General features: G+C 45.3%; 1 protein-coding gene across 2 annotated transcripts in view; it reads left to right on the forward strand.

The window, feature by feature from the left end:
• The window catches only part of Cfap70 (cilia and flagella associated protein 70), a 64975-nt gene that overhangs the window by 20263 nt on the left and 31637 nt on the right, over positions 1-13075 (forward strand). For both annotated transcript variants that reach the window (XM_006984806.4, XM_076544732.1), the window contains exons 9-10: positions 4229-4328; positions 7649-7783. In XM_006984806.4, the coding sequence (XP_006984868.1) occupies positions 4229-4328; positions 7649-7783 (235 nt within the window). The remainder of the gene's footprint in view (positions 1-4228; positions 4329-7648; positions 7784-13075) is intronic.

Consider the following 13075-nt stretch of genomic DNA (forward strand, 5'->3'; position numbering starts at 1 on the left):
AGATAAGAGCACTTGTTGCTCTTGTGAGGACCTGGGTTCGATTCCTAGCATCCACATGGCAGCTCATAGCCATCTGTAACTCCAGTCCCAGGGAACCCAATGCCATCTTCTGACCTCTGTGGTACCAGGAATGCATGTGGTGCACATACATACATGCAGGCTAAACACTCGTGCACATGAAATTTTTAAAAAATAGATGACTGGAGCCCTGGCTTGCACTTTCCATTGCTGGCAGAAAGTGGGAGAAGGGAGTGGTGTGGATTTAAAAGGGTACATGCTGCTGCTGGTGGGAGAGGTTCTCAGGGGTCTGCCCCTCAGAGCCACCAGGAGCCCAGTCACTTCTGTTTATGTCTCATGGGTCATCTCTAGATGAAAGGGATGCTAGAGAACATGTTGTTTTAGTTGGACACATTGTCACCCACCCTGAGTCAGGGTACCATTGTGGGGAGACAGGAGGCTTGATACTGTCCAGATGACTGCCTCTGCCATAGAAAGCTGGTTCCACATGACAGACACAGGCTTGCCAGTGTGCCTGCAATCCCAGTCCTCAGCTCTGGCTTTTATTTTTTTATTTTATTATTATTTTTTAAAGATTTATTTATTTATTAGGTATACAGAAGAGGGTGCCAGATCTCATTACAGATGGCTGTGAGCCATCATGTGGGTGCTGGGAATTGAACTCAGGTCCTCTGGAAGAGCAGTCAGTGCTCTTAACCGCTAAGCCATCTCTCCAGCCCAGCTCTGGCTTTTAAAAACAAAAGGGTTGCTTTTCAGAGTAGTTTTACACTTACAGAAGCATTGGGTAGGTCTTTCAGAGTGTGCTGCTGGCCCCTACCCGGTGGTGTAATGCTTTTCTAGACACTGATCGAGTTGATCGGCTAGTGTTTTACTGAGGATGAACTGTTGCTCATGTCGTTTGAACAGTCATCTGTTAGATCAATAAAGAATAAGACAAGGTCCTCATTGTTGTACTTTGACTGATTCAATGTTTGCTGTTTTTCCTCATGCTCTATGGACTTGAATTTGTGACTGGGAATATTTTGTTTCTCTGTAAACTTCAGCCCTTCTCGTGTGCACACTAATGCACACTCGTGTGCACACTAATGCACACTCATGTGCACACTAATGCACATGCACAGTTGTCCTTACCAGACGGGGCTGCTGCCAGGTTGTCGTCCGAGGAAACCTTCGTTTCTCCTTTTGCGGATAATTGTAGTGAGTCCAGACGGCCTTTGACAGGAGATGAGCTTCATTCATGAACCTGAGAGGGGCGGGTGACACTCAGGAGTGCGGGCCATGCCACTTGTCCCAGTGGTCCACGAGTGGGGATCATCCGACCCCACAGACATCATGGGTGACTCACTTCTCAGCCACCATGCCTTCAAAGCCATCTGCATCAAATTTCCTGAAACCCTCTTGTCACCCATGTGTGGGGTCAGAGGAAAACGTGTGGGGGTCTCTTCTCTTCCCCCACGAGCGTCCCCCTGAGCCACTGGCCTGCTTTCACTGTGTGCTGGTATCTGGATATTGTGTTTGGGGACACAGGAACTCAGGGACTAGGGCTTTAGTGGGAGGTTTGGTCTTGATCTGTGTAGGAGCTGGATACGGTGACTATTGGTTGTATGTAGCTGGGCCTTTTCTTCTTTGGGCTGACCTAAGAGCCCCTGTTAAGACGAGACTGTTCTGCGGCTTCTCAGCTGAAATCCGAGCTTCTGCCCACGCTCAATCGGCTGCTGTTCTTCTGCTGGAGCCCTGTTGCTGTGGCAGCAGATTTTGGGGTGGGAATGAGTTCTCTTTGTGTTCTAGTAGGTTTGGGCGGTTGTTCTCAGAAGGGTTTCATAGTCCTTTTTCCTTCCCTCACAACCTTTTGTGAGCAGGGAGTCTGGGCACTGGTGGAGTTGTCCTGCCGACCGTCTTCTCAGAACACATAAGGCTCTGGTAGTTCCCCTTAAAGATCGGGCCTTTCTTACAAAGGACACTTCAAGTGGTGCATGCCTTTAATCCCAGCACTGGGGAAGCAAATGTAGAACTCACTCTGAGTTCAAGACCAGCCTGGTCTACATAGCAAGTTCCAGGCCAGCAAGGGCTGCATAGTGAGACCCTTCTCAAAAATAAAACAACCTCTCCCACAAAATAAATAAAAACAATAAAGAACACTCAGGAATATTTCAAAGCCGCCCCACCCGCGCTCTTGAAGCATTAGGTCTCTCTCCCCTTTGGGGCCCTGCAGGACTCCTGCGTTTAACACCGGTAAGAAGAAACAACCCTTACATCTGGGTTCCCTGTATTTTTTAACTCTTAGTCTCCAATAATTTGTCAGAGTTACTATTAAGATTTTTTTTTTCCTGGTTGCTGCACTGGCGGCCTTGGTTAGCTGTTGAGTGGGTCTCAGCTTTGATCCTCTGTGTGTTCCTGTCTTTCCAAATTTCAGCTCACAGTTTTCCCTTCACCTCAACTCTCTGATGGAGCTAAGAAAAAAAAAAATCCCAATGTTCTTGCTGTAAGTACCGCAGAGACTCCTTGAAAGCTGTGTCAGAGCTGATGGCATCCACTCATCCACATAGTACACAAGCGTGTGTTTGCACGCTTTGGTTATTTCTTTAAGGAAATCCACTGGACATGGGATTTATGGTTCAAAGAATGCAAACATTTTCCTGTTACTTACTGCAGCAACAAGTCTCCGACAAAAGCGTGTTGAGGGGAAAAGAGTTGTTTTGTCTCATGCTGTGAAGGTCCAGTCCTTCAGATCCTGCCGGGGAAGACCCAGTGGCAGGAGCTGAGGCAGCTGGTCACATGTCTGCAGTCAGGGAGCAGAGACTGACTGCTGCGGCTCACCTTTCCCTCGCTTCAGTTAAAGACTCCAGCTCACGGGACGCTGCCACCCACATTCAGTGTGTATGGCGGTCTAGAAACATCCTCAAAAATATACCCGGGGATGTGTTTCTATGTGGTAAATCTAAGTCCTGCAAACTTTACAAGATTAGCCATTCCCATTTTCGATGTTTTCGTTTGTGTTTCTTTGTTTACACAGGGTCTCCCTATGTAGACTAGGCCAGGCTGGCCTGAGATTCACTGTCCTCCATCTTTCTGCCTCCCAGTGCTAAGATTAAAGGCATGCCCTCCCTCCAGCCTCCTCAGTGGTTGGTTTGTGGTGGAGACAGGGTCTTGCTATGTATCCCAGACTGGCCTAGAACTCCCTGTGCAGCCCTCAAATTTGTGATCCTCCTGTCTTAGCCTACTATCAAGCTATATTGCCATATGACGCTAAAAGATGTGTGATTTGACATTGTTAGTACTTAAGTAAGATTATTATTATTATTATTATTTTTTTTTTTTTTTTTGGTTTTTTCGAGACAGGGTTTCTCTGTGTAGCTTTGCACCTTTCCTGGAACTCACTTGGTAGCCCAGGCTGGCCTCGAACTCACAGAGATCCGCCTGCCTCTGCCTCCCAAGTGCTGGGATTAAAGGCGTGCGCCACCACCGCCCGGCGTAAGATTATTTTTATAAATCTATAAACCTGGGAAGGTTTTAAAATATCAACCCCACCCCCCACCCCTGGGCTGGAGAGATTGCTCAGCTATTATCAGCACTGGCTGCACTTCCAGGGGTCGCTGGTTCAGCTCCCAGCATCCTCATCAGACAGCTTACAACTGCTAGGAACTCCAGCTCCAGAAGAGCATATAACCCACAGAGACACACATATACATCATTACAAATAATACAAATAAATCTTTATTTGTTTTAAATCAGCAAACTAGCCCGGCATGGTGGTGCACATCTGTAATCCTAGTGCTCAGGAGTTGAAACAGAAGGGTTCTGAGTTTGACCAGACTGGGCTTATAGCAGAGAAACTGTCTCAAAACAAACAGAAAATCGCCTGCCCAGTAAAACAGTCTGTCTGTCTGTCTGTCTGTCTGTCTGTCTGTCTGTCTCTCTCTCTCTCTCTCTCTCTCTCTCTCACACACACACACACACACACACAACACACACACACACACACACACACACACACACACACACACACACACACACACACACTTATTTCATTACTTTCTAGACGATAGATTTTATTTTTAGGGCTTTGAACTGAACCCAGGACTAGGCAAGGGTTCGCTCTACCACCGAGCCATATTCCCCAGCTCATTTTGCTCATTATTTACTAAAAAAGAAGACTATTTCCTGTTAAACTGTAATGATGCATGCTGATGGGCTGGTTTTCAATTTACAGTTTCCAGAAGCGAATTGCTGATTGCCGGCTCTGGCCCGTGGAGATCACGAGAGTGCCTTTGATCACCGTGCCAAAAGGGAAACCAGGCAAACTTGAGAAGGTAAACAAGTGTATCCCCCAAATAAAACCGGTGAGGCGGCTTCTGCCCATGGCTCCCAGCAATTGGGGAACTGAGACAATGGCCATTTTCGCTCCAGAGGTGGAGAGCAGCCTAGGCAACAGGGAGACTTCATCTCAAGTTTTGAAAGTTAGAAGTGTCCAATCAAATTAAATCTGTTATTCTTTGTCTAATCTGACTTTATGCAGCCAGTTTGTGGTTCTTTGCCTTGGACTTTCTTGGTGTATGTACTGAAAGCCTCATGTCCCAGGAAAACCTGGATGATGATTGGCCACTGAAGTTCCCTGTTGCTCACAAATACTCGTTCAAGCCTTATTTCCAGACACTTATTTCCTCTTGACCCTTTGTTATATTCTTACCATAGGTACGATAAGAAATAGTTATTTTTATCTATGTCAAAGTGAGTAATACAATTCAATCTAGTAAATTTAGACTTAGCTACAAAATGTTTTAGATTTGTTCATATGATAGGATTCTGGGAAAACAGTTTTGTGAGCATGTTCTCCATCGTGTTTTCTGTATAGTTTCATCTTTACTCCTTATGTCTAAATTCTGTGAGGGCGGGGCCATACCGCTTCACAGCCTGCACTGACCCAGCGTGGCCCACAGCTCACAGCAGGCGTCTACAGACATCTAAGCGATTTGATTTGTTTTGAAAAGGCTCCTTGTACAACAAAAATGTTCCTGCCACAATGAACAAAAGGGAGCCATGTGCACTTCTGGTGGGGATGGAAATTCGCTCATCTACAGTAGAAATCTGTATGGAGTTCCTCAAAAACTAAACATAGATCTGACATCTGTCACGGCTGTACCACTTCTGAGTATTTGCCCGAAAGACTCCAGGTCTGCACATCACAGAGATACTGGCACAGCAGTGTTTATTGTCCCACTGTTCACAGTAGCATTAGGGAACCAACCCAGGCATTCAGCCACTGAGGAATGGCTTTAAATGTGGTTTAAATCCATAATGGAACTTTTTCAGCCATAAAGAATAAAGTAATGTCAGCCAGGAATGGTGGCACACACCTTTAATCCCAGCACTCGGGAGGCAGAGGCAGGTGGATCTCTGTGAGTTTGAGGCCACCCTGGTCTACAGTGTGAGTTCCAGGACAGCCAAGGCTACACAGAGAGACCGTGTCTCCAAAACCAAAAAAAGGAAAAACCAAAAAAAGAATACAGTAATATCATTTGCAGGAAAATAGATGCAATCATATAATACCAATTAAGTCAGTCTCAGAAAGACAAATACATACTTTCTGTATTTTTTTTAAAGATTTATTTATTTATTATGTATACAGCATGTATGACTGCAGACCAGAAGAGGGCACCAGATCTCATCATAGATGGTTGTGAGCCACCATGTGGTTGCTGGGAATTGAACTCAGGACCTCTGGAAGAGCAGTCAGTGCTCTTAACCTCTGAGCCATCTCTCCAGCCCCCAAGTTATTGGATTTAATACAGACACATACAGTTACATCTGTACATAGGACACGAAATAGAAGCATCGCCAAACGTTTAGGGGAACAAGAGAAACTAAGGGGAGGAGTGGGGGGCGTTGGGGGAGTGTGCGAGGAGTGTGCAGAGGAGTGTGCTCAGTGCAGAGTCATGTCTAAACATGCCCTTATGTAACACAGTGCCATGGACAGTGAATGTGTACAATGAAAATTGTTTCATTTTGTTTTGAGACAGGGTTTCTCTGTGTAGTCCTGGCTGTCCTGGAACTCACTCTGAAGACCAGGCTGGCCTGGAACTCACAGAGATCAGATTCCTTGGCCTCCTGGGTGCTTGGATTAAAGCATGTGTCACCGTGCCTAACTCTGAGAATCATTTAAAATGCTGCTTATGTGTGATATGCATGCATATGTGAGTGTCTGTGTGTGGGTTCCCATGTGTGAGCACATGTACACATGTGCACACTGGTGTGTGGAGGCCAGAGGTTGACACTGGAGGTTTTCCTTGATCGAATCTCACCTTACCTGCTGCAGCCATGACTCTCACCTTGAACCCAGAGCTCCCCACTTGGGCCTGTCTATCGAGCTGGCTGGCTCGGGGTCTCCTGTCCCCGCCTAGCTGGTGCTGGATTCTGGTGTTTGCCCCCTATGATCAGCGTTGATGGGTGCACTGGGATGCAAATTTCTGTCCTCACACCTGTGGGGTAAGCAGCGTACCCCCTGAGCCATATCCTGAGAAGTTTTTAAATTCGGAAACTCTACTGTATCTACAAAACAGTTACATCACCATGGAACCATTTCCTCTTCTATTTTAACATATATTGGTTAGCATCCCTTAGATTTCAAAGCCACAAAATGTTATGATAGAAGTAAAAGACTTTTTAATCTAGCATCTAACTATGATTATAGCAAGCAAAATTAAAGGGATTACCTTTAAGCTTAGAATTAAATGTGTTTTTTTCTAAAATTTGACTTTTTCTCTTAGCATATTTTATGGCAAGCTATAAAGTTATTAACCGTGATATAAGAATATGCTTGTATGCTCTCTATCTGTGGAGTGAGAGTTTGGGTGGAATCAGGTACTGCAGATACACAGTATGTTTTCTTTAATCTGTGGCCACTGCTGCTGATTTTTTTTAAAGCAGTCTTCAGAACCTGGATGCATACAGAAATTCTTTCTCAGCAAAGCATGTCCCCTCAGCTGAGGCGAGAAGCTAAAGCATGCTAGTGAGAAGTGGTATTAATGCTCTGGAGGGTCCTGCTCACCTCACAGGAGTCTGTGAGATACAGTTTGACCCAGGTCATCTGATTTCCCTTAGGTTCTGTTACTGTCCTTTTTTTTTTTTTTTTAAACAAAATTTGACTTTTCAGAGCCGGGTGGTGGTGGCACACGCCTTTAATCCCAGCACTCGGGAGGCAGAGGCCAGCCTGGTCTCCAAAGCGAGTTCCAGGAAAGGCGCAAAGCTACACAGAGAAACCCTGTCTTGAAAAACCAAAAAAAAAAAAAAAAAAAAAAAAAAAAAAAAAAAAAAATTGACTTTTCTCCTAAGAAACATCTTACTGAAATTGACCTTTTGTTTGGAATTGTAATAGCAATCCAGGTGAATGTACGTTGGTTCCCAGACTGCCTTTATGTCGTCAACACTGCTAATATGCATTATCTCAGTGGTTGTGAAACCCATTTTGGAGATGAAGCCAGGTCCCAAAGTGTCTATGGGACTGAGCCAAGATGCACAGCTGGTCCCCCGACAGAGCTTGTTGCTAGAGCAGCCTTTGAACTTCTGAGTCCCAGCCCCACACTGTCTGCCCCACTTCTCTGTGGCTCTAACCACTCTGCTCCTATTCCCTTAGACTGAAGATGAAAATCAGCTTTCGTTTCATGGTGTGGCGTATGTGAACATGGTCCCACTCTTGTATCCCGGGGTGAAGAGGATAAGGGGGGCTTTTCATGTTTACCCCTACCTGGACAGTACAGTCTTTGAAAAGGTGAGAAGACATTGCATGAAGCGGATGGTCTTAATGCTTCCTCCACCTGTGTGTTCCGTTATGTCTTTTCAGTTGACGTCTAGAACCAGTATAGCGTTCTGTACCACTGTGTACTGTAAAGAGAGTCTCCTCTGCTGAGAGGAGCCTTTGTCTTTGGGTATAAACAGCCATGTTGATACATCATTTTGGTGCTGTGTCAATTCAGTTACTCCAGTTGGGTCTACAACCTCCCCAGGCACCGGTTATTAACTGCATTTGTAATAATAGACAGTTTCTTGTATGTAGCTCAGGCTGTTCTTGAACTTGCAACCTTCCTTGTCTTGGTTTGTTGCTGCACAGGTGTGTGGGTTCAGTCGGAACCATGGAAAGAAGACTCAGAGGCATCTTACAAATGAATTCAGCCTTTCATGGATGCAGGGGGGTCCAACCTTGAGGGACTGAAGCACTTTCCCTTCACCCAGGGCATTTTTATTTTCTCTCTATTTACAGTTTAGCCAGTTGATTTCTTTTCCTTCAAAGCAACTCAGAGATAAAGTGCCAAGTGCAAATTCCTTGATTTCTCAGGTACCACGGTTTTTCCAGGTTTCCTGAACCAAGTTTTGCACAGGCCTTTGATCCTTGGGAGACTCTCAGACAAGATTCACATAGGGTGATAGGAGAAGCAAAAGGTATTGGTTAAACAAAGGAAGGATTAGGGCTAGGTGCTACTCTCTGGAGCCAGGCCAAGAGTAGCTCAGCAGGAACGCAGCCATACTTCCTGCCTCTGCCTTCTAGGATACACCACCATGCCCAACTAGACATTTAATCTTTTTTTGTTTGTTTGTTTGTTTGTTTTGTTTACAAACTGTATGGCCATGGCAGGCTTCTTGCTAACTGATCTTATAGCTTAAATTAACCATGTGGCTCGTGGCCTACCGGCATCTTCACATGCGGCTTGTCATGGTGGCAGCCAGCAGTGTCTCTGACTTAGCCTTCCACTTCCCAGAATTCTTCTCCTCCTTGTCCTGCCTATACTTCCTCCTGCCTGACTACTGGCCAATCAGTGTTTTATTTACTAACCAATCAGAGCAACACATTTGCCATACAGACCATCCCACAGCACCAGGAACTTAACTAGTTGTCTTAAGAAGCCAAGTGAACTCTAAATGGACAGGTTGAAGAAATGAAGGACACACAGGCAGAGATTCTGAGACAGAAGGGGCAACCGCCTCTCCAACACTGGGGAGATTTGATCCCCTCACACCAGGGAAGGAGACGCTGGGGTCAGAGTAGGTTCTGAATGGGGGGCATCTGGACTTACCTTTGCCTTCTCCTGCTTCAGAAAGCCTTGGAAGGAAGTTACCTTGTTCCTGACATGTATCTCTCCCTCCCATCATGTCTTAAGGTCTTTAAATTTCCAAAACTCTTTTTTTTTTCAAATACAGATTCTTTTTTTTAAATATATATATATATATGTATGTATGTATGTATATATATATGTATGTATGTATGTATGTATGTATATGTATATATATATATATATATTTATTTTACAATACCATACATATCAGCCACGGGTTCCCCTATTCTCCCCCCTCCTACTCCCTCCCCTTACCCCCAGCCTACCCCCCATTCCCACCTCCTCCAGGACAAGTCCTCCCCCGAGGACTGTGATCAACCTGGTAGACTCAGTCCAGGCAGGTCCAGTCTCTTCCTCCCAGACTGAGCCAAGTGTACCTGCATAAGCTCCAGGTTTCAAACAGCCAACTTATGCAATGAGCACAGGACTTGGTCACACTGCCTAGTTGCCTCCCAAACTGATCAAGCCAATCAACTGTCTCACCTATTCAGAGGGCCTGATCCAGCTGGGGGCCCCTCAGCCTTTGGTTCATAGTTCATGTGTTTCCATTCATTTGGCTATTTTTTTTTTCAATAATTGAGTAAAACTGAAATTTATTATAAGCCACAGTCGTCCTAGGGACCTCCATGCTATATATATAGCCTCTATGGTTCTATGGGCTGTGGTCTGATTGTTCTTTATTTTATATCTAGAATCCACCTATGAGTGAGTACATACCATGACTGTCTTTCTGGGTTTGGGTTACCTCACTCAGGATGATTTTTTCTAGTTCCATCCATTTGCCTGCAAATTTCATGCTTTCATTGTTTTTCTCTGATGAGTAGTACTCCGCCAGGCCCATCTACCTCTGTGGGCCGCCACTGTGGACCTACCTGCGTCTGCTTGTCTCCGCTGCCGGGCCTGTCTCGGCATCTTCACATGCTGCTGGTCATGGCGGCGGCGGCGGCGGCTGCGGCTGCGGCTGGCAGTGTCTCTCTCCAAAAACTCTGTTTTAAGAGCCAGGAGTTTCCTTCAGCACCCTCCTGCTTCGGACTCCCCAGAGACGACATTTAATCTTGTTTTTAAAATTTTTCCAGTTTTAGATTCGTGCCCCCCCCCCCCCAAATTTTCACGAGTATGGACAGTATCTTTTGAGATAGATTCTCACTGTGTAGCCCTGGCTGTCCTGGATCTCGCTCTATAGACCATGCTGACCTCGAACTCACAGAGATCCACCTGCCTCTGCCTCCCGAGTGCTGGGATTACAGGTGTGTGCCACCACTGCAGGCCTGAACACGGACTTTTGTTGTTGTTGTTGTTGTTGTCTTTTTTTTTTTTTAAGATTTATTTATTTATTATGTATACAGTGTTCTGTCTGCACACACCCCTGCAGGCCAGAAGAGGGCACCAGATCTCACTACAGATGGTTGTGAGCCACCATGTGGTTCCTGGGAATTGAACTCAGGACCTTTGGAAGAACAAGCAGTGCTCTTAACCTCTGAACCATCTCTCCAGCCCCGAACGCGGACTTTTTTATCTTACTGTTTTCACTTGGGTTGGCAAGATGACTTAGAGGGTAGAGGCACTTGCAGGCAGGCCTGACAGCCTGAGCTTGATCCCCAGATCCCACAAGATGGCAGGGAGTCACCTTCTCCTAAGAGTTGTCTGCTCAGCTCCATAATACACACACACACACACACACACACACACACACACACACACACACACACACACACACAAATAAAGGTTAATAAAATTTAAATTATTTATTTAATTGTCTTTTAATTATATTTTTATTAGTTAAAACAATCTTTAAATTTAAATATATTTGGTCATAGTCTTCCCCTCCCCCAAGTCCTTCCAGATCTTCTCCCTGTCTCTACCCACCCAACTTCTCAAAAAAACAAAAACAAAAACTCAAATACAACAACAAAAATCCCCCAAACCAATAAAATAACACCCAAACAGGAAAACAAAACAAAGCATACAAAAAACTGTGGTGTCCGTTATGTGTTGGTCAACTACTCCTGACCAAGGGGCCTGCTCTGGAGTGGTTGATATACCCAGTGTCACTCCATTGGAGAAAACTGTATAAATGACAGTTCAGTTGTTAACCTTTATTTACCCTTGTGGCTAGGTTTTCATTCACTCTTCTTCTAAGATATAATAAGATAAAACAAAAACCATCACATCAAGTTTGGACAGGACAAACCAATAGAAGGAAAAGAGCCCGAGAGAAGGCACAAGAATCAGAGACCCTCTCGTTCCCACACTCAGGAATCCCATGTGCACACTAAACTGAAGCCATGATATATATATGGGGACCTGGTGCAGACCAGTGCAGGCCCTGTGTCTGCTGCTTCATTCTCTGTGATGAGCTTCGCTCAGTTGATTTAGAGGCCTTGTCTCCTTGGTGTCCTCCTTCCTTTCTGGCTCTTACACTCTTTCTGCCTCTTCTTCCTCTGGGTTCCCTGAGCTCTGAGGGAGAGATTTCAAGGTCTCTCACTCTCTGTGTATAATGTCTGGCTGTGGGTCATCTCTGTATTTGTTCCCGTCTGCTGCAGGAGGAAGCTTCTCTGATGATGGCTGAGCAAGGCACTGAGTATAGCAGAATGTCACTGGGAGTCATTGTATCACTGTGTTTTTTGGAGGGTTGGTTTTTCTGTTTTTAGACTAGTATTATTTGTTCTTACCCTAAATCCTGGGCTGTCTAGTCTCTGATTCTCGGTCACCCAAGCAATGTCAGGTATGGGTTTCCTCTCAGGGAGTGGGCCTTAAATCCAATCAGTATTGGTTGGTTACTCGCATAAGATCTGTGCCACCATTGCCCTAGTACATCTTGGAGGCATTACACCATTGTAGATCAATGGGTTTGTGGCTGGCAATAAAACTTAATTTTTTTTTTTGAGACAGAGTTTCCCAGTGTAGCCCTGGAAAATTTAAATTATTTTTAGTGATAAATCTCTAAAAGTTTGATTTCTGTTTTAAAGGAAAAGTCTACTGCTCACTTGGTGTGCAAGTGGATGATGGGTCTTCCATAACTTTATTATTGAAAAAGAACTGTCTTTCAGAGAGAGAGAGTACAAATTGGAAGTCTCCATTGGGTCCCTCTCCTCAGAAATCCAGGAACCCCACAGAAGAGGGGGAGGAAAGACTGTGGGAGTCAGAGGGGATGAAGGACATCAGAAGAACATGGTCCCCCAAATCAATTAAGCAGGGCTCACAGAGACGGAAGTAACCACTGAGCCTGCGTGGGTCTGCCCCAGGTCCTCTGCATATATGTTATGGATGTTGACTTGATGTTTCTGTGGGAGCGGGGGTGTCTCTGACTCTTTGCCTGCTCTTGGGACTCTTTTCCTCCTATTGGGTTGCCCCGTCCAGCCTTGACATGAGAGCTTTTGCCTTGTCTTGTTGTATCTTGTTTTGTCCTATTTGGCTGTCGTCTCTTGGAGGCCTGCTCTTTTCTGAAGAGGAAATGGAGAGGGAGTGGATCTGGGGGAGAGAGGAGGTGGGGGAAAGGGCATGTATCGGGGACTATGGGAGTCCAGCCCCTCGACAGTCCCCTCCCAGGGTCCGGGAAGAATCTACAACCAGCTAATAATTAATCTTTGATGAGAAGAAATGAATCTATGTACACGAAACTCTTTAGTTCATACATTTTGTTATTCTGTGATAGTTCTCTCTCTGCACAGCTTCTATTCTGCTCTCATGTCTAGCTCCTTTCTTGCCTGATTTCTCTCTATATTTATCTACTGTCCCCTCTAGGTTCTATCTTAATTCCTTCATCTAGTTCTGTCCCTTCTAGGTTCTCATCTATCTAGTTCTTTCCCCTATCAGCTCCTCTCCCATCTCCTTCTCTCTCATCTGGCTCTTCCTCATCTTGTTCTTCCCCATCTGGCTCTTCCTCATCTTCCATCTCGTTCCTCTAGTCCTCTCTTCTAGCCCTTCAATCTAGTTCTTCCCCATCTCAGTTT

Source organism: Peromyscus maniculatus, chromosome 9, assembly GCF_049852395.1.
Source record: "Peromyscus maniculatus bairdii isolate BWxNUB_F1_BW_parent chromosome 9, HU_Pman_BW_mat_3.1, whole genome shotgun sequence".
Classification (NCBI taxonomy): Eukaryota; Metazoa; Chordata; class Mammalia; order Rodentia; family Cricetidae; genus Peromyscus; species Peromyscus maniculatus.